Source organism: Entelurus aequoreus, linkage group LG22 (assembly GCF_033978785.1).
Source record: "Entelurus aequoreus isolate RoL-2023_Sb linkage group LG22, RoL_Eaeq_v1.1, whole genome shotgun sequence".
NCBI classification, from domain to species: Eukaryota; Metazoa; Chordata; class Actinopteri; order Syngnathiformes; family Syngnathidae; genus Entelurus; species Entelurus aequoreus.
In genome coordinates, this window is record NC_084752.1 from 24,786,848 (window position 1) to 24,813,453 (window position 26,606).

The following is a 26,606-nucleotide window of genomic DNA, read 5'->3' on the forward strand; positions in this document are numbered from 1 at the left end:
GCAAAATGTGCTTGGCAGCAAGGGAAAGCATCAGGTCAAACATGAATGACCATGAATTGATTAAACAAGTTGAAAAACGTATTCGGGTGTTACCATTTAGTGGTCAATTGTACGGAATATGTACTGTACTGTGCAATCTACTACTAAAAGTTTCAATCAATCAATGAATGATAGTGCACCTACTATATATGCTGCATTCAAGGTGGAGTTAAACTGTCTTGAAATGAACTCATTTGCATTAGTGACAAAAAGACTAAATACACCCCGCGAAGATGAGAAGTGAATGTTATGTTTTACTTTAAGGCTAAAATAAAGTTAGAATTGAGTCATCGAATGATTGAAAAGTCATCAAATACTCACTTCAACTTACTGCTCTCTAGTGTTATCACATCTGAGTTATTGTGCAGAAATATGGGGAAAGAACTACAAATTCAAAACAAATTATTTCACTGACTGTGTTACAAAAAAGATCAAATAGAATAATACATAATGTTGGATATAGAGAACATACAAACCCTTTATTTATTAAGTCACAATTATTGAAATTCAACGATTTGGTGCATTTACAAACAGCTAAAATTATGTATAAAGCAAACTATAACCTGCTACCCAAGAATGTACAACAATTCTTCTCAACAAAAGAGGAGAAATATAACCTTAGAGGAAAATCTAATTTAAAACATTTGTATGCTCGTACAACACTTAAAGCCTTTAGCATATCAGTATGTGGAATTAAATTGTGGACTGGATTAATGAAAGAAATCAAAACAAAGCACCAATATGATTCAGTTTAAGAGACAGTTCAAACTACAAGTGTTCACAAAGTACACAGAACAAGAATTATGATGAACATCTGAACCCTTTTATTTTTTATTGAGACAAAGATTATTTATGTATTTAATATTTGTTTGCTTACTATGATATATTATTTATTATTTATTTGTTCACTGTTCTGTTACAGAGAACAAGGCAATTGGATAAAATTGCTATGGTATGAAAAGGGTTAGGATTAAATAAACTCTGCTTCTTCCTACTCCTTTTCGGACGGGCTGTAATGAAACAACTGGAAATGTGCGATGCATTACATTGTATCGTATGCATGTTCCATATCAACTGAAACTGAACTGAACTATTCCAAAAACAATCCTGTTGACAAATTGTAAGCAAGTCCCTAAAACATGTTGACGTTCAGCTTTAAAAAGCTCGTGTCTACTTTGTTATTTTAAAAATCTTACTAAGAAGCGTCTTTTTTTTTTTATCAGTGATTAATGTTGTGATCTTCTTAAACCACTTAGTGATCACATTGATTTGCTTTTTTAAAAATATTAATGTTGTTGTGACTTATGTTGCAGGTTTCGATTAAAAATCGATAATCAATTTTGTTTCATTAAACACGCGTATATCACTTGTAACTTTTAAAAAACAGTGCATTTGTAATAAGAAACATCCATCCAGCCATCCATTTTCTACCGCTTGTGCTGGAGACTATCCCAGCTGCACCCGGGTGCAATGTTCCCTCTAATTGTTCATGTGTGTGAGCAAACACAAAAACTCCCTGAGCATTCAGTGGAGCACATGTGAGCAACATCACACGTGGCAATACCGGCAGCACACCTGCCTCAAACCAATCTTTTATAACAACACTCAAATGAGAGGAGTAATTTTCATGAGATTATTTTGTAATATTAGTGATTTGGCCCACTTGTAATGAAAATAAAAGAAATCTTGTTTTTCATAAGCTATGGATTAGTATTGTACAATATGTCTGGGTGGGGGTCCTGCTTTGGAAATCATGTGTACCCCTTTCAGAGATCACATTTAGTTCCCCTTAAACATCCTCATGTTGCACAATGAAATGTAAGCATAGGATGAAGTGTGCATTCCTGTAACTTTCTCTAGTAACAGCATTCCATGATTAATATAAAAAAATTAACATTAATAATAAATGACAGTAAAATAAGCACACATATGACTGAGGAGTCATAGTGTAACTTTTTGTGGTTTTTGAGTTGTCCGACTTTTTGTGTGGCCATAAACGCACCAGTGGTTTAGTGGTATGCGTGTTGGTGACAGATGACAAGTTGGTTTTGGCCTGGTTTGTACGGAAGAAAATGACTAGTTTTTCGAGATAGAAGTGTTTTACTCATGTTTTTGGTGTGGTTATGGCCGAATATAAACAGTTTTGCTCAATAAAGTGATCAATATAATTCCTGGCCTCGAAGCATCTCGATAGACGTTACAATAATTGAACGGTGTTCAATTGAACGGTGTTGACGAACACCGTTTGGGCCGCTTGGTGTCACTGTCACTCAAAGTTGCATTGCAAAATTACATAGAATAAATATGTTTATTTTGTTTAGAATTCTGATGGGATTTGATTTGGTGCGCGGCATATATTTGCTGTGCGCAGAGGACGCTTGAGCAGTGCGCAATTGTGCAGGCGCGCACCTTACAGGGAACGTTGCCCGGGTGGAAGGCGGGGTACACCCTGGACAAGTCGCCACCTCATTGTAGGGCTAACACAAACATTACATTTAATAAATTCATAGAAATGTGTGAAAAACTGGAACATAAGTCTGATTTCTTGGTGAGGTGGCTCAGAACTGTCTGCATTACTTTGCTTACAATAAATACATTGATTATCGATTATTGACATTTCCGAATCGATTTTATAATGTGTGAATTGCGATTCATCTAAAAATCGATTATTTCCCCCACCCCTGTATTTACTCCTACTAGTGCTATCATGGCCTCTACTGAATATTGGTAACAGGGCAATGAATACTTATGCGGTCATTTACTTTACCTGATTAATGTTTTAATAGATGACATTAATTAGTAAAAATCGTTTTTTCAAAAAAATCTCGTCAAAAAAGCCAAATTAAATCAAGCATGATTTATTTGGCTAAAACAATAGAAGGCTGAAACATCACGAATAATTTTGCAAGGCACTGTATTTTGATCATGCCCATGTGTACAATCCTGAGAACCAGCGTCCTCTGCAGTGAAATTTTGTTTTTGCTGCATTTCTTTTGTCGGGGTTTCACATTTTCTGAAAAAAAATAGCCATGTGATGCACAACACAAATGTCCACTGCAATGGACGCTGGCTCTCAGGAGGATATTTCCCAGTGTTCACAACATCTCTTCACCATTTGATGAGAGACAGATTTGTACCAAGTAGTTATTAAACAGGACCTATGAAGAATTTCATCTTTTTTGAATTGTAAATGTTACCATGTTGGATACTCGTGTAAAACAAACATTTTGCAGTCTGACTATGCTGCAACATCCCTGAGAGGTGGTTGTACTTATTTGGGCATTAAGTAAAGAGGGGGAGTGTCAGAATTATTGTATCTAAGTTATCGCAAAACTTTGTGTTACATTGAGTTCAGCTAGCCGTGCGAGAGGACAAAAGCTGTCTTTGATCCTACCAAGAAGAAGTCTTGTAAAACTCGACTGTGTAGGATGGGAAGCAACATGAAAGTGCTCTGTTTCTTTGATGTATTCTAATCCACAGAAAGATTTTGTCTTGACCCGCGAGCCACAAAGCGGAGAGGAAGCAGGACCTGACTCCCCTCCAGGGACCTTTTCTTTGAAGTGTTTTACAACCTTTTCTTTGAACTTATTGTAATCAAAGGCGATGGCTGTTTTCGACCCCCGTCCCTTAGAAACAGCTGTTGCCATGTAATCAGGGAAAGTCCAAATAAAAGAGGAGGCGTACAATCTTTCGTCAGAGCGTGGCGACACTGTCCAAGGGTACAGGTGTATGCGTTTCTCCTCAATTGAGCCAAATTTAATTCTGTCTCTGTTTAACTCCTTGCTTCTTGTCTTGTTTAATAGATGTCATCAGTGTTTGAACCTGACAGGGAGGAGCCACCTCTTCTTCAGGCTTTGAGGAAAACCCCAAAAAGGAAGAATAAAGTATTATTTTCATCTAATCTAATGTACACAGATGTGCAACATGCAGTGACATAAATGCAGCTTTTTTATGCACTTTCGCAATTGACTGAGTTTGTAGGTGTACCTAATGATGTGGACAGGTAAATATAGGTCATGTTAATGAAGTTTATTTCTAACCGTGTCTGAAAAAAAAATTAGCGGTGACGACTTCAGGATATGTATTCAAACAGTGTACATTTTCAAAAGATTAATTGTGCTACTTTTGGAGAAGGCGTGGTTTCATTTGCAGTCTGGGACCGACTCCAGAATCTTTACAAGAAACGGGTTATAAAAATGACCAAAGTTTTCACCCAAACATATCCATGACATATTATCTACGACAAGTTTTAAATGTAGATTAAAATCATCATAGGTGCCCTTTAATGACATTGCATTTCTGTATTTCATTGAACCTGTTGGTGAAATAGGATCTCTTAACTGAACCCCTAATAAACTCTGTCAATGTACGCATAGTATTAGGCAGTGGTGTGCCGTCAGGGACAGCAAGACCTTTTCTGCTGGTCTAACATAAATCATGATCACAAATTAATAAATGTTATTTTTTATTTACTTTTCATAAATATATAAAAGTATTCGTCATATTCTCTTGTCATATTAGGCTCCAGTGTTGCTGTTTCTAAGTTAGAGCTTTTATCTAGGGATGTCCGATAATGACTTTTTGCCGATATCCGATATGCCGATATTGTCCAACTCTTTAATTACCGATACCGATATCAACCGATACCGATATCAACCGATATATACAGTCGTGGAATTAACACATTATTATGCCTAATTTGGACAACCAGGTATGGTGAAGATAAGGTACTTTTTTTAAAAATTAATTAAATAAAATAAGATAAATAAATTAAAAACATTTTCTTGAATAAAAAAGAAAGTAAAACAATATAAAAACAGTTACATAGAAACTAGTAATTAATGAAAATTTGTAAAATTAACTGTTAAAGGTTAGTACTATTAGTGGACCAGCAGCACGCACAATCATGTGTGCTTACGGACTGTATCCCTTGCAGACTGTATTAATATATATTGATATATAATGTAGGAACCAGAATATTAATAACAGAAAGAAACAACCCTTTTGTGTGAATGAGTGTGAATGAGTGTAAATGGGGGAGGGAGGTTTTTTGGGTTGGTGCACTAATTGTAAGTGTATCTTGTGTTTTTTATGTGGATTTAATAAAAAAAACAAAAAACAAAAAAAACAAAAAAAACGATACTGATAATAAAAAAAACGATACCGATAATTTCCGATATTACATTTTAACGCATTTATCGGCCGATAATATCGGCAGACCGATATTATCGGACATCTCTACTTTTATCCAATCAGAATTCAGCTAGTTGTTGCCAGCACTGTATTCATTTTGCCGGAAGCCTTCTGAATCAACATTATCGGCGGCTGTGCAGTGTAAACGAACAAATAACATTCAGCTAACAGTTGCGATCAGATCTAGGTAGCCTTATATTGAACATGATTGTGTCACTCCCAGGTATCCCATCACAAGTTGTTATTTACGAAAGCAGAAAGTGGCACCGGAGCCATACCCGGCCAGCGGAGAAATCAGCGGTGCTCACTTTTTTAACCAACAAAGAAGCAGTGCAAAACGTTGATTAGGTGGCAGGTATACATTTGCAAGGGCATTTTCAAGAAGGATATTAAAAGAGAAACTAGATCTTGTGAGACGAGGTCGGCCGACCCTGGAAACGAGTTAAGCTGGCGGTGAAATGGTTTGCCTGCCACTTCCACTCGAATCAACCAATAGTGATTGCCCAATAGTGCGCAAGTGTGTTTCTGTATAGGATCATGTGGCGACATAAATGCTGGTATTTTGAGAGGTATTTATTGAAATCGGACTAAGTAGGACATCACTGAAGGCCTAGGTGGTACCATTAGTATTAGGTATAGGTATGATAAAATGCTGGAGACAAAGACAATGCTGGACAAAGAGAGGAGTGGGCGACCAACAACACCTGAGGAGAATATAGATCTGGGGAAAAAAAAAATCCAATATCTATATACTCCTCTTTTTATAATAATTTACAAAGATGATTTACTTCTATATTGAATTTGTTGATTTGTAAAGAGACTTTATGGACACTTTGTATATAACATACAATATTACTATAGCTCCCGAGAGCCAGGAGGTTCATACCAACCTAACTGAATAAATAATCTATGTACAGTGTGTGTGTGTGTGTGTGTGTGTGTGTGTGTGTGTGTGTGTGTGTGTGTGTGTGTGTGTGTGTGTGTGTGTGTGTGTGTGTGTGTGTGTGTGTGTTCTTGTATTTCTACCCTTCTTGAGACATCAACAAGGAAAAGTACCTTCCATATGAGGACTGGTGAACAAGTTAGGACCGAAATCATGGTCCCAATACAGAAAACCATTGCATCTAATAGAGAGCCGAATACTAGAGTCCGTGGACATTGCTCCAAAGTCAGGATTTTTTGTTGATTTAATGTGCATACAAAAGTAAACATTGACGGGAGCAAAGGCAGCAATATATGATAAAACAAGACGGCAGCTAAAGGACTTCTCTATTCATCCCCGAAATAACCCGCGAGGTGAACAGCTGATTTTACCACTTCCGGTGCTGACGTAAGACAACCCAACAAGTTAGGACCAAAATCATGGTCCTAATATGGAAAACCATTGCATCTAATAGAGAATGTCTCATTTGCACCCCTGGTGGTGAAATCTATGAAAATTAGGGTGGTCCCAAAAAGAAGGGATTTTTCAAATTGACTGTGTGTCGGTTTTAAAAGTGCTCCCCCTCTGGTCAACATATAAAATAACAAGTGTGTGTAAAAAAATTAAGTGCTCCCCCTCTGGTCAACATATGAAATAACAAGTGTGTGTAAAAATTTGAAATGTGCCCCCTTTGGCCAAAATAAAAAATAATCAAATACATATGTATAAAGAGACATACTGTAATAACTTGAACTAAATTATGGTTAAAAAACAATTACAAACAAAACTTTAAGAAAAAAATTTTAACTAAAAGCTTACCTGTTTTATATTTGCATAGTATGTATATATTATTAATGTGGTAAATATTAATATTTATATATCTAGAAAGGGTGGTCCTAAAGAGGTAGGCACTTTTCGGAGGTCTCTAGAAGGTAAGAAATACAAGAAGGTGTGTGTGTGTGTGTGTGTGTGTGTGTGTGTGTGTGTGTGTGTGTGTGTGTGTGTGTGTGTGTGTGTGTGTGTGTGTGTGTGTGTGCGTGTGCGTGTGCGTGTGCGTGTTGTGAGCAGAGAGCAACACCACATCCATCCAGCATCTTAACACTTAACAAAGTTATGAGTAGGCTTGACATCCAATTAACCATCTAATCCTTCTAAAGCTCAAAACAGATGACTTTTTAAAAGCTTAGAGGCAAGACAAACACTGATCTAAGGCAGGAGACCGAGCCAACTTAATTACATCATTTAGGAGTCACATTTCATTGGGGGGGGTCATTTATCCTTTCATTAGGAATAATTAGATGCTAGTAATTATCGCCCCTCGCTTCTTTTCAACTTCACTTCGGAGCAGACGACGTCGTTCCAGACCGAGGCGTTTCCTGCTATCTCTCTTAATGGGGCCCTAAACATAGCCAGACCACCGCTGACGGGACCACAGGAGGGTCACTGGCTCATTGGACGTGAAGATAAGGAATTGTTCTTTAGATGATCACCCAGCAAATTCAACGGATATGATAGTCTCTGACAGGTTTTAGTTTCATTTCTAAAAAACAAGCGGTCTACAGCCAAACTTAAGTTACTTAGTGCCTCTTTGTGAACATATTGTCAATCAAACAATGATGCCAAGTTAAAATAGTACATATTGCAATATACCATACACTACTTGCAGAACTTTAGAGGTGTTATGGATACATTTAAATTGCACTATAACCTTCACAAGTGACCATAATTCAACTTTCTCTAAACTGCTGAATGAATGCACATACATGCCCAACTATTTAATGTTTCACCTGTAGAGGTGCATTGTTTTGTAGTAGATGCATCCTGAAATGTGCCTCAAAAGAAGAATATCCCTAACTTGTTGTCAGTATGTCAAAGGAAAGTCACTATTACAGTGCATGCAGAAAGTATTCACAGTGCTTCACTTTTTCCACGTTTTGTTATGTGGCAGCCTTATTCCAAAATTGAATAAATTCATATTTGTCCTCAGAATTCTACAGACAATACCCCATAATTATAATGTATAAAGTTTTTTTTTTTATTATTTAAGGTTTTAAAAAAAATTAAAATTACATGCAAAAATTGAGACTATAAAATTACGTTTTTCAATTTGGCTCGCCGAGGTTTCCAAATAAAAAAATGTTTAACTTTCAATGCCGTTTTCCGATTACCGTAAATCTTGAACCATAGAAAGTATTCCAATGGTTGCAATCTGTACTTTTACGTCATCTACGTCACAGCAGCTCCAGGCAGACGAGGCACAAAGCCGTGTGGGCAGGGTTTATTTCCAGAAACGCGGGTGTTAGAATAATTGTATCTAAGTTATCACAAAACTTTGTGTTTCAATGAGTTCCCGGCAAGCAGACAAAAGCTGTCTTTGAACCTACCAAGCAGAAGGCTTGTAAAACTCCACTGTGTAGGATGTTCTGTTTCTTTCATGTATTGTAATCAACAGAAAGACATTGTCTTGACCCAAGAACTACAAAAGCGGAGAGGAAGCAGGGCCTGACTCCCCTCAGGGCACCCTTTTCCGTGAACTGTTTTACGACCTTTTCTTTTGAACTGTTCTGTAACCAAAGGCGATGGCTTTTTACGACCCACGTCCCTTAGAAACAGCTGTTGCCATGTAATCAGGGAAAGTCCAAATAAAAGAGGTGGCATACAATCTTTCGCCAGAGCGTGTTGAGACACTGTACAAGGGCACAGTGTCCAGGCGTCTCTCCTCAAATTGAGCCAAATTTAATTCTGACTCTGTTTAATTCTTTGCTTCTTGTCTTGTTTAATAGATGTCATCAGTGTTTGAACCTGACAGCGGGTGTCAGGGACTGACGCGGAAGCAGATTTTTACCACAAAGTCCTGCAGAAAAGTGATATCATATCAGATTGAAGGTTTTTTTTTTTCTTTGCATTCATATTTGGCTGTTTGTTGTATTTTTGTTATGTTTTGCTTGACTGTATCAGATGTTGATCGAGCAGGTTAAAAAGTAAAAAGGAGCGACGTAGATATAATATTCAGTGTTTAATCATTCATTGTTAATATTGTAAATACCACATTCTTATGTTCATATACATTTTGGGTGTCTCAAAATTGACATTGAAGTTTTTAGCATTGTATCAGACATTACTGTGAGTTTTTGTATGAGTGTTCCAAAAAAAAGGGACTCAAGCACAAATACTGTACAGCAGTAATCGGAATTTGGTACCCATTCCTATGCTCACTACACTATGGCATAGATGTCATTGGAACAATCTGGAGGTTCTGATGTTTTGGTCAGAAACTTGGTTAGAGTTCATATGGTGTCAGCGGTTAAGTGTTTAAATAGAGTCAGACTTATTTCACTCGTTACAAGCAGACAACACACTATTATGTGCGCATTACAGGAAGTAAGGTTTTTCAAGAAACAATCAGACTGGAGACGAGTTTCAAACTGTCAGCAGTTCATTAGAAACTATACTTCTCAGGGCATTCAATCGGTAGTAACTGGACTCTTTGGTTTGTCATAGAAAATATTTCGCCTCTCACCCGAGTAGGCTTTATCAGTTCATGCTCATAGACTTAGATTGGTCAGATCTAGTCCAGTGACTGGTGCCAAAACTCCAAATATTTATACTCCAAAATAGTGTTGTCTCGATACCAATATTTTGGAACCAAAATTGTTTTGATACTTTTCGGTACTTTTCTAAATAAAGGGGACCACAAAAAATTGCATAATTGATTTTATTTTAACACATTAAACATGTGTTTCTTATTGCAAGTTTGTCCTTAAATAAAACAGTGAACACACAAGAAAACTTGTCTTTTATTAGTAAGTAAACAAACAAAGGTTCCTAATTTAGCTGCTGACATATGCAGTAACATATTGTGTCATTTTCCATTCTATTATTTTGTCAAAATTATTAAGGACAAGTGGTAGAAAATGAATGATTAATCTACTTGTTCATTTACTGTTAATATCTGCTTACTTTCTCTTTTAACATGTTCTATCTACAACTTCTGTTAAAATGTAATAAACACTTATTCTTCTGTTGTTTGATACTTTACATTAGTTTTGGATGATACCACACTTTTGGGTATCAATCAGATACCAAGTAGTTACAGGATCATACTTTGGTCATATTCAAAGTCCTCATGTGTCCAGGGACATATTTCCTGAGTTTATAAACATAATATAATTTTTTTTAAACGAAATAAGATGTTGTGATGCCAAAAAATATTGACGTAATCATACACTGCAAAAAGTCAGTGTTCAAAAACAAGAAAAAAAAATTACAAAAATGAGGGGTATTTTATTTGAACTAAGCAAAATCATCTGCCAATAGAACAAGAAAATTTGGCTTGTCAAGACTTTCCAAAACAAGTCAAATTAGCTAACCTCAATGAACCTAAAAATACCTTAAAATAAGTATATTCTCACTAATAACAAGTGCAATTTTCTTGGTAGAAAAAAAAAGACCTTTTTGCTCAATATGTTGAAAAATATTCTTAAATTAAGTTAATGCTAGTGCCATTATCTTGACATAATGATATGCGCTTGGCATTACATTTCTTGAAACCAGCAAACTTATACTAAAAACCAGTTTATTGTTCTTAATGGAAAGACAACAAGGCAACCGCTTGTTACTCTCGAGGTCTACTAGCCGCTCAGGCAAATCATATTGTCTAAATATGCATTTTTCCATTGATAACATGACATCATCGCGCCAAGTGCGTGCTCTTTCAGTCAATTAGTGCGCATATAAACAGCCCGGGCCCCGGCCAAAAATGTTTTAATTGTAATTTTGAGGAATTTATCTGAATGTGCATGAACTATCTCTGTTCAAAACTGTTGGAAATGTCACATGTTAAATGTTTAAATATTAACTGTCAGTTTACTGTACTGTGCCAACTGTGCTACTATACGAGTACGTGTTTTCTATTGTTTCATTGAAAATAAAACAGAAAAGTCCATTTGGCTGTCATCTGTTTTAATTATGAGACACAATTGTGTCAAAATCATGATTTTTATTGTTCATGCTTGAAATAAGAAAATATTACTTTAAAAAAGTAGTTTTATACTTGTGAGTGTTGATGACACAACTTTGCAACAGTTGATATTCTAGTTTCAAGCATGTTTTACTCAATATAGGTCATAAAATCTCAGCAACAAGCTGTAATATCTTACTGAGATCATTTAGGACCAAAACACTTAACATAAGCAAAAGACTCTAACATAAAATCTGCTTAGTGAGAAGAATTATTATTAAACAGAAAATAAGCAAATATCACCCTTATTTGAGATATTTAATCTTACTTAGATTTCAGTTTTTGCAGTGTAGTAGTATCAACTAGATACACTCCTGTACTTGGTATCATTACAGTGGATGTTAGGTGTAGATCCACCAGTGGCGTTTGTTTACATTTTGATGCTGGTGAGCTACGGTGTGCAGTGAAGCATGTTTAGCTATTACTCGTCCTGCAGGGATGATACTTGTAAGAAACTTACTTTATTTGTCACCATGGAGGCGAGGATTAGTGATTTAGAAGTAGCTAAAACACTGCCGGCTGGGGCTGGATTTAGCTAGCTCGCCATATCTTAAAGCACCTCTTCCTGAGGGCGTTTCAGTGTTATAACTTCACCTTTATCGTTAGTTTTTAAGCCAAAATGCGTCCGTTCTCCCTTTTCTGTCTACACACTATGTCTGCTTGTAAGTATTCTGTGATTGTGCGCTGCCGAACATGATCGCGGACCGGTACTTTTCAGAGGCGGTATAGTACAGAAAATGACTCATTAGTATCGCAGTACTATACTAATACCGGTATTCCGTACAAGCTTACTCCAAAACCAGGTGTGCCTGGGCAAGGATGGTTTCGCCCTATCGTAGTGAGGAAAACAACTGTTTTAATGCAAACGAGTAATCCTAACTGTCAAAGCCAAGGACTATTACTACTAGCACTGTTAATCACCATGAATGACCATGCTCGGTCATGTGTGCTTTCACTGTACCGCATGTGTTGCACCTGTGAGGTACAGTAAATTAGATTTCCTGCAGTCTTGCCCTCACATTGTGTGAAGCACGATGCCATTTGAGTGAGCACATGTTCTTCAATGTCGCCAAGCTCAGCTGTCAGTGCGGGTCTAACAGCGGGGTCTGTACGGCACCTAAAACAGGAGACGGGTTTATGTGCCACTTAAACACCCCCCCCCCCCACCCCCCCGACAGTCCTCCTGTGCAATGCATTCTCCACGTTTATATCAGAGGTGATTCTCTGAGCAAGGCAGGACATTGTCCAAAGAGCGATGGAACAACCGATTGAATGTTGTTCATGCCATGGTCACTTTGAACCCTTGTGAGAGCAACTGTCACACAACTAATGTCAAGATTAGCCGCTGCTACCGGCACGTGTCAACACAGCAATGAACACATGCTTAATTTTGCTGTGGTGGAGGTATAGGGTCGTGATCCTGCATGAGGCGACACTCTAAATATGCCGATGAGCGGGTCTATTCAGGTGTATTTTCATATAAAAGGCGCACCAGATTATAAGGTGCATTAAAGAGGTCGTATGATGATGATAATTTTTTTTTTCTACATTTAATACACTTCCTACTGCGCCGTGAGATACAGTCTGGCGTGCCGTGGGAGATTATCTAACTTCACCTATTTGGGTTAAAAGATATTTTTTGCAAACCAGTAATTATAGTCTGCAAATGATGTGTTGTTGTTGAGTGTCGGTGCTGTCTAGAGCTCGGCAAAGTAACCGTGTAATACTCTTCCATATCAGTAGGTGGCAGCCAATAGCTAATTGCTTTGTAGATGTCGGAAACAGCGGGAGGCAGTGTGCAGGTAAAAAGGTGTCTAATGCTTAAACCAAAAATAAACAAAAGGTGAGTGCCCCTAAGAAAAGGCATTAAAGCTAAGCGAAGGCTATGCAGAACGAAACTAAAACTGAACTGGCTACAAAGTAAACAAAGGCAGAATGCTGGACGACAGCAAAGACTTACTGTGGAGCAAAGACGGCGTCCACGATGTACATCCGAACATGACATGACAATCGACAATGTCCCCACAAAGACGGATAAAAACAACTGAAATATTCTTGATTGCTAAAACAAAGTAGATGCGGGAAACATCGCTCAAAGGAAGACATGAAACTGCTACAGGAAAATACCAAAAAAAGAGAAAAAGCCACCAAAATAGGAGCGCAAGACAAGAACTAAAACACTACACACAGGAAAACAGCAAAAAACTCTAAATAAGTCACGGCGTGATGTGACAGGTGGTGACAGTACACCTACTTTGAGACAAGAGCTATATTGATGCATGGTTGGTTATGATTTAAAGTCATATCCAACAATTGCGAAAACGACTTTTTACTGTCAACTGAGTTTATTTTTTTTAACGATTTCTGCTGGTGGTGTGCCTCCGGATTTTTTCAACGCAAAAAATGTGCCTTGGCTCAAACACTGGCCTACATAATATAATGGTGGTTTTATATTCAAAATGTTGCATTGATTATTTTTTACAGACCATTTTTAAGCCTCTTTCTGAACGTCTCTTTAGGATGCGCCGTTTTGTGGGCGGTCTTATTTACGGGGCTCCACTTCGTCATCTTTGCTGTACCGGTACTTTTTAGCGCTTCAATAGCGGGTCTACTGACAGATATAAGTTAGAACTGTACGCTATTTTGTATTAGAAATGGTAACAGTGGAGGATGAATACCCCACAACAAGATGATAGGGGAAAATAAGGAGTTTAATATTCACGCCGTGCACTACAATGGCCGACGCGCGCAAATTTTCGGGACTTACGCAGATCCCGAATGCACATCAGCAGGTACCAAAAGGTAAGGAAAGTTGGATTTGCATAATATTGCAAAATAAAACGCCAGATAACATGTCTGCTAATAGGTGCCATTCTGGAGTCCTTATACACACACCATAATTGTACCCTTACGTTGAAGCCTGACTATGGTAGACATAATGCTCTGTGTTCCATTAAGCGGTCCGGCTTCGTAGCTTACCAAAGTCATAATAAAATATTTGACATCTTTGAGCGCCGTGTATAATGTTCTATATTCTCAATAAAACATCAAAGTGTTGGTGTTGCTTACTACGGGTGCTTGCTAGCGTCATTCATTGAACAGGTGTCAATTTGCAGTCCACACATGTCACACGTGTTTGACTGCCATCTACTGGCACCAAATAAAATTGGTTTGAGATCGGTAAGCACAATCACAATTAATACGTACATTAGGCCCATCGGGTTATAAGGCGCTTTGTTGTTTTTTGAGAAAAATAAATCATTTTAAATGCGCCTTATTGCTTAGTTTTAAATGACTTCATGACATGCACCTGGGGATAAGTTGATTGGCAACACTAAATTGGCCCTAGTGTGTGAATGTGAGTGTGAATGTTGTCTGTCTATCTGTGTTGGCCCTGTGGTGAGGTGGTGACTTGTCCAGGGTGTACCCCGCCTACCGCCCGAATGCAGCTGAGATAGGCTCCAGCGATCCCCCGCGACCCCAAAAGGGACAAGCGGTAGAAAATGGATGGCTGGATGGATGGATGTTTGGCTCACGTCCCGCTTTTTAAATATGCGCGAAGGTCAAGCCAGTGTGTTCTCAATGGGTACGAGGCGGCATTTAGCCATTCTCAAGGAAAAATGCCCTATGCTTCCGGTGTTTTCGGCTGTACGAACCGTTCAAATCGCGAAAAGGATAAAAGTTTCTTTAGAGTTTTTGCAGGAAGATCTAGGCCCCTCACGTCCTCAAACAGTTTGCGCACTGCTTGCGGCACAACAGCAATCTTGGCTTGGTTGACCACCACAGTTTTTCACTTCCGGGAATAAGTCACGTCACACCTTGTGTGGTGTTCGGGTCTGTGGGACCCGTTTTCATTTTTTATTAAAAGAAAAATGATACAATTAATTAATTTTTCAAACTGAGACTCACTGACTTTGGCTCATTTTCTGTGAAGAACAAATATCAGAATACATATTTAATGACCACACACCATACACCCCCTTACACATTTCCATTACGTATAAGATGTCCGGGTCCACTGCTAATAGAAGTGTGGAAATTGATGTTCTGTGTACCACACACACACACACACACACACACACACACACACACACACACACACACACACACACACACACACACACACACACACACACACAGCAGGCCTAGACAGGAGGAGGACAGAGTGTAGGTACACAGAACATCAGTGGGTCAAATGTGCGAGAAAATGAGAGCAGACAGTGTTGACAATGTTGTAACCTTATGTGGGAACCGCAGGTGCAGAAACACAAAAGAAGAATCCCTGTGGGATGCAGAAACTGGCAGATACATTTTCCATGCAACGTTCATATTGTTGTTACTCAGCCAGCGTTTGTGGCTCTGATGGACCCGTTGCATTTTGTGGCTTTTAATGCCTCACAATCAAACACTTTTATGTTAAAATACTGAACAGATGTTTATTGGGATAAGGTAAACATCTGTTCAGTATTTTACGCTGGCCGAGTAACAACAATATGAACATTACACAAGGGTTAATACAAAAATACAGAAGAATACAGTAGCTTGGAAACAGTTTGCAGTTCCATTTCCAAGTTGACTTACAAATTAGTCCCGGCGTTATCGTCCTGACAATCACTAGGCGAGATGAGGTGAAGGAACTCTACGCTTGTTGATAACAATTTAGGAACAAGAGTGGCACAGGGTTGGACAATTTGTGCAAGATTCTTTCAAAAAACACACGCACAAAATCAACAAGCTCTACGGACGGACGGTAATTCAAAAGCATCCATGACATTATCCAGAATGAAGTTCGGTTTGTTTTCATTGACTGATCAATCAAGTATTAAGGTCAAGAGGTCTTGAAGATAGGCAGCAGCATATACCAAGTCTAACATGCAACAGTGTTACTGGGTTTACCTGTCCTGTGGCATATTGTCATAGGTCAGTACTGAAGAGAAGCAGTCAAATCCCTTTAGAGCAGGGGTCACCAACGCGGTGCCCGCGGGCACCAGGTAGCCCGTAAGGACCAGATGAGTAGCCCGCTGGCCTGTTCTAAAAATAGCTCAAATAGCAGCACTTACCAGTGAGCTGCCTCTATTTTTTTAAATTTTATTTATTTACTAGCAAGCTGGTCTCGCTTTGCTCGACATTTTTAATTCTAAGAGAGACAAAACTCAAATAGAATTTGAAAATCCAAGAAAATATTTCAAAGACTTGGTCTTCACTAACTGACAAAGAAAGAGATAACAAATTTGGTGTCCAGTTCAAAGTGTGACATGATTTATTTAAAAATTTGAGGGTTGACTTTTGTATTTTACATGAGTTATTATTTGTACAAACATGGTGCAAAGTAATTCATGATTTGTTAAAAAATGTTAGTGGCTAGCTAGTTAAAATGGGATATTGTGATTTCACAAGACTGTCTTAGAAGTGATCATTTGAAAATGTTCAATTTGAAAAATGTGCACTTAGAGAAAATATAAAAATAAAGTGTTGCATATTGATATTTATCTGTTTCTATATATATTTATTGTGAGGAATCATTAAGATGATCAGTGTTTCCACAAAGATAATTATCATTAATTATTAATAATAACATAGAGTTAAAGCTAAATTGAGCAAATTGGCTATTTCTGGCAATTTATTTAAGTGTGTATCAAACTGGTAGCCCTTCGCATTAATCAGTACCCAAGATGTAGCTCTTGGTTTCAAAAAGGTTGGTGACCCCTGCTTTAGAGGTTCCGGCCGAGCAAATACGTGGTACATGTGCCTGGACCGAGGGAGCTCCAGGAAGACCATCAGTACGACCTTGTGTAAGGGTCGGAGGCGACTTCCAATGTGACATACTACCACGGTGATTTAGAGTTAGCAGGTGGGACACAGGGCAGAGGTTAGAAAGCGAAAGCGCCAAAAACAGGGCAGGGATACCGTAAGAAATTAATGGAATACGCACATACGAGTGCTTGTTTTATCAGTTTGCCCACGCATCAAGAAAAGTATGTCCAGTCAGAGATCTTAGATTAGGACACTATCCTGAGTTTGAAGCGTTATAAGAGACACGTTAAATATACAATATGAAGTCCCAACATGTCCACATGATCATGCAAACATCAGTAGGCCAACAATAAAGCTGTCAATATTATCGTTACATGGTGATAATGCATGCTGTGTCCCACAAATTTGACAGCGATCAGCGAACAAACGCGTCTTCAAAACAACGTAGCGTCCTTGCGAGCAACTAATGTCTCTATAGTGCAAGGTCCATACTTGCCAACCTTGAGACCTCCAATATCGGGAGGTGGGGGGTAGGGGTGGGGGGCTTGGTCCGGGGTGGTGGTGGTGGTGGGGGGCGTGGTCAGGGGCGTGGTTTGGGGCGTGGTTATTTACAGCTAGAATTCACCAACTCGAGTATTTCATATATATATATATATATATATATATATATATATATATATATATATATATATATATATATATATATATATATATATATATATATATATATATATATATATATATATATATATATATATATTTATTTTATTTACATAAAAAAAAAAACAACAACTTGAATTTCAGTGGTCCTGTGGCTGTCCATTAGATGGCAGTATTGTCCTGTTTAACTTCTCCGTTCTTAATGAGTATATCATTTCGGCCACTGTGTTCAATGGAGAAGTCTGTTCTACAAAATTTACAGGCAACATACACCTTCCCCTTCAAACTGTCCTGGATGAACTGAAATTCTTGTTTCCATTCGTTTTGGAACTTGCAAGCGTATTTCTTCATCTTGCCCCCACGCAGTCTCAGGTCCGCATTGAGCTGGAGGGGGCGTGGCCTCCAGCTCCGGCTGAATACCGGGAGTTTGTCGGGAGAAAATCTCTGCCGGGAGGTTGTCGGGAGAGGCGCTGAATACCGGGATTCTCCCACTAAAAACGGGAGGGTTGGCAAGTATGGCAAGGTCACTTCAAAGTCAGCCATCCTGGCCTCCATGGCGACAAACAAACTACGTTTTTTACATGTAATATTATCACTGGAACACAAGGAATAGCTAAACATGCTACACTACACACTGTAGGAGGATATGCTAACCACCAGCTGGAGTTTTTTAATGTAACAAACATATCAACAGTAACAATACCAAGTACAGTATCAGTACATGGTTGATACTACAGAGGTTATATCAATATTTTGTTTGTCATTTTTTGGTATTGTAACTGCACTTTTTGGGGGAATTTTGCCTATCATTCACAATCATTATGAGAGACATGACGACCGACGGATTTTTTTCATAAGGTTCATGCTAGTGTTGTCAAGATACCAATATTTACATACCAATGTATTTTGATGCTTTTCTAAATAAAGGGGACCACAAAAAATGGCATTATTGGCTTTATTTTAACAAAAAAATCTTAGGGTACATTAAACATATGTTTCGAATTGTAATAAATAAATAAAATAAAATAGTGAACATACAAGACAACTTGTCTTTTAGTAGTAAGTAAAAAAACAAATTGTGTCATTTATCATTCTATTATTTTGTCAAAATTATTAAGGACAAGTGGTAGAAAATGAATTATTAATTTACTTGTTCATTTACTGTTAATATCGGCTTCCTTTCTCTTTTAACATGTTCTATCTACACTTCTGTTAAAATGTAATAATTATTTATTCTTTTATTGTTGGATACTTTACATTAGTTTTGGATGATACCACAAATTTGGGTATTGGTAATATTCAAAGTCGGTGTGTAGTGAAGCATATTTAGCTATTCCTTGTCCTGCACAGATGATACTTGTAGGAAACGTACTTTATTTGTTGCCATGGAGGCGAGGATTAGTGATTTAGTATCTACAAAAGTATCTACAACACTGCCGACTGCGGGTGGACTATAGCCGCTAGCTAGTTAGCCATGTCTTAAAGCACCTCTTCCTGAGGGTGTTTCAGTGTTATAACTTCACCTTTATCGTTAGTTTTTAAGCCAAAATGCTTCCGTTCTCCCTTTTCTGTCTACACACTGTGTCTGCTTGTAAGTACTCTGTGATTGTGTGCTGCCGAACATGCTCGTCTGCTCGTAAACCAGCAATGACACGACGTGACGACGACGGTAGGGCGGGGAAGTGGGGGACCGGTTCTTTTTAGAGGCGGTATAGTACCGAATATGATTCATTAGTATCGCGGTACTATACCAATAGCGGTATACCGTACAACCCTAGTTCATAAGTTTTGGCGTGAGGTTGCACTGAAAATCTCAGAATTTTGCAGGCTGGCGATGCCGTGACATCACAGCAATGTGGACATACTATACATATTTATTTGGACAATAAGTCGCTATACGTCCCAAAACTCAGCAAAGTTTCACCCGGCGACTTACTCAAGCATCAACAGTAGTCCGAAAGCCTGTCTTACAGTCTATAATCATCCAGTGTGTCACTACAAACTCCACTTGGACTCCAACATTCCATGGCATGTTGCCAACTTGCTCTGTCCCTGTTTGAGAATCACCTTCCTCAGAAATAAACTATGCAAGCCCGATATGTAATAATTCTGAACAACAAATCATAGTGATTTCTCCAAATATCTATAAATATATATATTGCTCTAATTTAATAAGTACATGTAGTATTTGTTTTCAAACAGTAATAACAGCATTTTATCAAATTGTATGAGTAACTTTGTGTATTTTAACAGAACATGTCAATTGCCTGAAACTTCCATTAACAGGTTCAGTTAATTACATTTGAGATTGGACAATCATATGCAATGCTTCATAATCTTTAATCATTGTGTTGGTTTATTGTGTAAGAAAAATGCTGCATATGTGTATCGTAGTAAAAATAGCACTTTGAAATTGTTAGTTTATTAGTTTTTTAGTTTATTATTTCTTCGGTCAGTGGTCAACAAAATAAAGGAACAGTTTTACATTCATAAATTGACAATTTTACAGACCGAAAGGGTTTAGGCTGAAGTTGAGCACTTATTTCACCTAACCCTATAAACAATCTCAAATACAAGATGTAGTAAAACCAGGAGACATCGGGCTCTGATCTTATGCTTCATAGAAATATGAAATTTCCTTTACACAACATATTAGAAAAACACTTTGTACACAACATGAACATTGTTCAAATATATACACAGCAAAGACACAGACAAACAATTGTGAAATATCCCTATACACGTGTTGGTTAAACATGTGTACCAATAATTTGCTATATACAAACACTTATACTTCCATTATTATTTATATCCCACATTTAGGATTTTTTAACAAACATTGATCATAGTATTAACTACTGGTGTTGATTCAAGAGTCATATGTCAAATTGAAAATCATTTGTAATATTCCGCATTTAATTAAAAAAAAATAATTTAGAAGCACAAAACTTATTTTTCTATTTTTTAAATGTGTTGTTTAAAGAGACATCAGCATTACGCCTTTTGTGGATTTTTTTTTTCTTTTGAAAATAAAACATTTTCAAAGTGTTTACCTAACTAAAGAAAACAAATATTTACATTTACATTCACGTCAAGTGGGATTGTACACTAAATATTGATAAAGGCTAATTTTTAAAGTCATGTACAAACCAGTCAACAAAATAATATATTATTAATTTTAAATTACACAATGTATATGTATCTTTTATTATTTGGTAAACATGTTTGTATACGACTCGCATACAATTTTTTTTATACACTTTTGGGAACACTTTAGTATGGGGAACATATTCACTATTAATTAGTTGCTTATTAACATGCAAATTAGTAACACAGAATTAATTTAGAGTTTTTTGGACACTAGGGGAACATATAAGGGTTAGGGTTACTAATAAGCAATAATTTTGAGGTTATTGAGGGAAGACTCTTAGTTAATGGCTTATTGGTTGTATAACAAGGCCATGCAGAATAAGGCATTAATAAGTACTTAATAATGACTAATTAAGAGCCAATATGTTACTAATTTGCATGTTAATAAGCAACTAATTAATGGTGAATATGTTCCCCATACTAAAGTGTTACCACATTTTTAAATTACACCTCAAACATTTGACATGGGCATCGTTCACCTGCAAAGCATGCCAGAGAAAATATAATTAATATTTTATACTACATGTTAAATCCTGTTGGAGGACTTTTTATAAATCCTCACCAAAATACCTCCAAACAATAATATCAATCAAGACAACAAATAATCTAATTCAGTTAATGTTTCTCCAGACTGTCTACAAGCCAACGTAATTGTCTTACCTTTGCAAGACGTCTCCAGCTGAGTCTGAGGAGTATCCACCACTTTGTCTTTTCCCAAGCATGGTTGAATGGCCTTCCGAGCAATCACTCCGATCTCCAACCCCGCTGCGAGGCGCAAGGCAAAACAAACTCCCTAGCACCACCTGCAGCCTTAGCACCTCCTAAACCTCTCCCCCTTCAACACGACCGCAGGCCAAAGAGGCAACTTTCTCTTGGCGGCTCACTTGTCCTCTGCCTGCCAGGCGGGAAGAGAAACATCCGAGGAAAGTAGGCATAGATCACTTTGCCCGATCAAAACAGTCCTTTAAATCTTCCAGTCCCCTCAAAAGATGGGCGAGCACAGTGTCTTCCAGTGGTGAGTGGACGTTTGGATGGGGTGAGCTGTGGGGACGGCAGTTGGGTAGTATGGGGCCAAATGGGAGTCCCTGGTTGGGACTGTTCAGAGCAGCGCAACAACAGAGACACAAAAGCCCCTCAGACCACCACTGATTATCACTTTTACACTCCCACACACACAAACTAAAACCACACACTCCCACACAAAGCCCCGGCCAATGGAGGGATGTGGTGGGGTTCTGGGAATGCCATCAGTGGCTGGGTAGTGTCGGGATTCATTTCGCTGCTAAATCATTGGAAGGGTGTCGTCTGTAGCCTTGACTCCAGCACAGTGTCACATTGGTCACATGGTGTATTAGTCTGGTAGCCGGAGGTCGAGGAGCCCAACGGTTTGGTGATAACACAGTTCAACGAGACAGGTTGCTTGATTACGTTCCTAACCAACAAGGGTGTAATGGATTTTACTCATTGGCAGCAATAGGTTGTATTCAGTCACGTGACTTTTTCTGACCTGTTTACTTCCGGTGAACGAAGCGGTGGCCAGCCAAACCAACATGGCTGCCGTGCAGCAAACTATCTAAGTTTGCACGAGGCCTAGATCTTACCGCTAAAAGCAGATACAAGCAAAATATTCTAACTATGCAATAAAATGTATAAAAAATATCTTATCAAAAAGAGATTTGTCAATCTCAAGAATTATCTGTCGGTTGCGTTCCCAGTCATGTCAAACTACCTGGTGCTGCAGACGTCATTCTACACGACAAAACAGATGAAAACTTGGAAAAGCATGGAGGTCTACAACTTCTATGTGTGTGGCTGGGTCAAGGAAATTGGTATCAAGACTCTCCCAGATTGCATTTCATGATTTAACTTTACGCCCTTGTAAACAAATGTGATATCTTCGATTCACTTAAATTCAATTCATTTTACCATGAATTGATTAACGTGGACACCGACTTAAACAAGTTGAAAAACTTATTCGGGTGTTACCATTTAGTGGTCAGGTGTACGGAATACGTACTGTACTGTGCAATCTACTAATAAAAGCTTTAATCAATCAAAAAAACTGTTTTTCATTTATCTCTTATGTTAACCACTCAAGGATAATCGGTGACACCACTGAAGACCTGGCTGGTTGAGAAAGAAGACGGAGAAGAGTGCCTAGCTCACTGAAACTCAGTAGCCGGGTAAGTTTCGGCCATGTTGCCTTGTTGTTGTTGGACGGGTTGTTATGAGTACGCATGGTTTTCCCCGTCTTTATCAAAATAAAACTGTAGATCTCAACTTTGTGTATGTGCTGAAAGCTTCCTTTAGGATTGCTGCTTTTGGTCAATCTTATATTGTTAAGGGTTTTGCACACATTTGCTTTTTTATTTAGAATCGCCGAGTTGGTGCTTTACGAAACACTCGTACAGTAGCAAAAATGCAATTTAAGAACTCCGAAACAAGATACAATACAGATAATGGCAACATAGTGAACGTTAAAAGCGTACCAAACAAACCTTTAACGAAGTGACCACTGCAAACTTGTGCGATTCTCAAAGTCATAAAATCTTGCATTCCTTTGTCCTTCTTGAATACTTCTCGATTAAGTTCTATTCACGATTTGGGCATTTACAACAGCCTAAAAACATAAGCGTAGGGCATTTTTTTCCCGAAAAACGCTTTGACAACAGATGCTTCCTCGAACACCAATTCAAGTCTCGCATTTTTAATGAGCCGGACGTGACATCAGGTGAACACAAACTATAAGCTACAAGTTTGCTACCTAAAAGAGCTGCAGAACAAATACAAACATTTGCGAGTGATAAAGATAATAACCGCACTAAACCCTACAACAGCATCTGATTGCATTTCAACTTGGAGAAATTAAATAGACTCTGCTGCTGCCTTTTAAATTTTCAAACTGTAAAGACAATGTTACATTTTATGAGTATTAAAATATAATTATTTTTTTAGGGGGGGATCAAAATGAATGCGTCATTGTTAATTTGATTTAAAATTTTAACACAAACAACGTATCTGCAGAGCGGCATGACTCAAACTGAAGCTGAAACACATTTTGAGCTGTTTCTCAAAATGACATACGTAAGTGGACAGTTATTACGGTAATCTACGTCACAGCAGCTCCAGGCAGATGAGGCACAAAGCAGTGCGGGCGGGGTTTATTTCCAGAAACGCGGGTGTCACGGACTGAAGCGGAAGCAGATTTTTACCACAAAGTCCTGCAGAAAAGTGATATATCAAATCAAAGGTGGTTTTTTTTCTTTGCATTCATATTTGGCTGTTTGTTGCATTTTTGTTGTGTTTTGTTTGACTGTATCAGATGTCGATCGAGCAGGTGAAAAAGTAAAAAGGAGCGACGTTGACATAATATTCAGTGTTTAATCGTTCATTGTTAATATTGTAAATAGCACATTCTTCATGTTCATATACATTTTGGGTGTCTCAAAATTGACATTGACGTTTTTAGCATTGTATCAGACATTACTGTGAGTTTTTGTACGAGTGTTCCAAAAAAAAAGGGACTTAAGCACAAATACTGTACAGCAGTAATCGGAATTTGGTACCCATCCCTATGCTCACTACACTATGGCATAGATGTCATTGGAACAATCTGGAGGTTCTGCTGTTTTGGTCAGAAACTTGGTTAGAGTTCATTTGGTGTCAGCGGTTAAGTGTTTAAGTAGAGGCAGACTTATTTCACTCGTTACAAGCAGACAACACACTATTATGTGCGCATTACAGGAAGTGAGGTTTTTCAAGAAACAATCAGACTGGAGACGAGTATCAAACTGTCAGCAGTTCATTAGAAACTATACTTCTCAGGGCATTCAATCGGTAGTAACTGGACTCTTTGGTATGTCTTAGAAGACGTTTCGCCGCTTATCCGAGTAGGCTTCATCAGTTCATGCTCATAGACTTAGATTGCTCAGATCTAGTCCAGTGACTGGTGCCAAAACCCCAAACTTGTCATGATCCGTGGCCCAGATCATGTTTTTGTTATATTCTGTTAGTTTTGGACTCCCTTAGTTCCTGGTTTTGTGCACCCTTGTTTGTTTTTAGTTACCATGGGTGCTTATTGTTTCCACCTGTCTCTGATTGGTGCTCGGGACGCTCAACTGTTTTCCGAGCGCTAATCAGAGATTTACTATTTAATCGGGCTGGCTTCATTCTGTCACGTGCGGGGGGGTCGCAGCTTTCTGCGAGGTTCGTTCCCCTGGGATGCAAACGGACCACTCCGGACAGGATGTGCAGGTAGGAACATGATTTATTCTCATAAACTCGAACAAGTGTCAAAACAGAAAACAAGCCGACGGAACAACGTGCCGATCGCACTCGAAGCTAAGGCTACCACTTAGCATAGGCAAAAGACAAGGAATACTCATGTAACTTGTTGCATGAAGCAAACAATGAAGCCAGGCCGACTGACCGGCAAAGGCAGGCTTAAATAGTCCCTCTGATTAGTGCTCGGAAAACAGTTGAGCGTCCCGAGCACCAATCAGAGACAGGTGGAAACAATACGCACCCATGGTAACTAAAAACAAACAAGCGTGCACAAAAACAGGAACTTAGGGAGTCCAAAACTAACAGAATAAAACAAAAACATGATCCGGGCCACGGATCATGACACAGCTGATGCTGAAACACATTTTGAGCAGCTTCTCAAAATTACACACGTAAGGGGACAGTTGATCTGGTAGTAACAGGCTGCAAAAGTATGAAAAAAAAAATGTTAAAAAAACGTTAAGTGCATTCATAATGCCTTCTTTCTTGACTCTTTGCTCATGCAAAATAAAACATTATTAGTACAGATAACTGAATGATCGCTAATTGGAATTAATTTATATCAACTACAGTTGTACGGTATACCGGTATTAGTATAGTACCGTGATACTAATGAATCGTATTCGGTACTATACCGCCTCTGAAAAGTACTGGTATGTATGATCCTCTAACGACTTTGAATCGTATTGGTACCCAAATGTGTGGTATCATCCAAAACTAATGTGAAGCGTCTAAACAACAGAAAAATAAATGATTATTACATTTTAACAGAAGTGTAGATAGAACATGTTAAAAAAGAAAGTGAGCAGATATTAACAGTAAATGAACAAGAAAATTAATAATTAATTTTCTACTACTTGTCCTTAATAATTTTGACAAAATAATAGAATGGAAAATGACACAATATGTTACTGCATATGTCAGCAGACTAATTAGAGCCTTTGTTTGTTTACTTACTAATAAAAGACAAGTTGTCTTGTATGTTCACTATTTTATTTAAAGACAAACTTGCAATAAGAAACATATGTTTAAAGTACCCTAAGATTTTTAAAATAAAGCCAGTAATGCAAATTTTTGTGGTCCCCTTTATTTAGAAAAGTACCGAAATAATTTTAGTACCGGTACCAAAATATTGGTATCGGGACAACACTAATATCAAACCTGAGATTAAAATGTTTAAACATTTGACAGCACATTTTTTGTTTTACAATGCATTTACATACATGTACACACAGTATGTACATTTGAAAATATATACATTTGTATTTTTCTGCGTGAATTATTGTGTCTTCACCGGCTTGTTGTAATACGAGTAAATGTTTAAGGGCTCCGGGCCTTTCGCCTCTAAAACAAATCTCTCCTCTATGCTTTGTCATGTCTACAAATTGGGAAAACATCCCCATTCCATTTGTTTTTTTTTACTGATAAAGATAGTACAACTGTGTCGGTCTCAGGTGGTGGGAGACTTGTATCGGACTGATCGGTCATCTATCAACTGTCTTCTTCCGCAGAATAAAATTACAAAATACTTTTTTTTCCAACAGTGTTGAGAGAAATTGTAATCTTTGCAGAAATGGAAAACAG

At 38.0% G+C, this 26,606-nt stretch overlaps 1 protein-coding gene across 1 annotated transcript in view; it reads right to left on the reverse strand.

Annotated features, from left to right (window-relative positions):
- The window catches only part of rbm20 (RNA binding motif protein 20), a 112,883-nt gene extending 91,227 nt beyond the window's left edge, over nucleotides 1-21,656 (reverse strand). The window contains exons 1-2 of the mRNA XM_062033586.1: nucleotides 21,623-21,656; nucleotides 21,399-21,503 (exon numbers count right to left, since the gene is read on the reverse strand). Of these exons, the coding sequence (XP_061889570.1) occupies nucleotides 21,399-21,503; nucleotides 21,623-21,656 (139 nt within the window). The remainder of the gene's footprint in view (nucleotides 1-21,398; nucleotides 21,504-21,622) is intronic.
- Nucleotides 21,657-26,606: the final 4,950 nt, after the last annotated feature.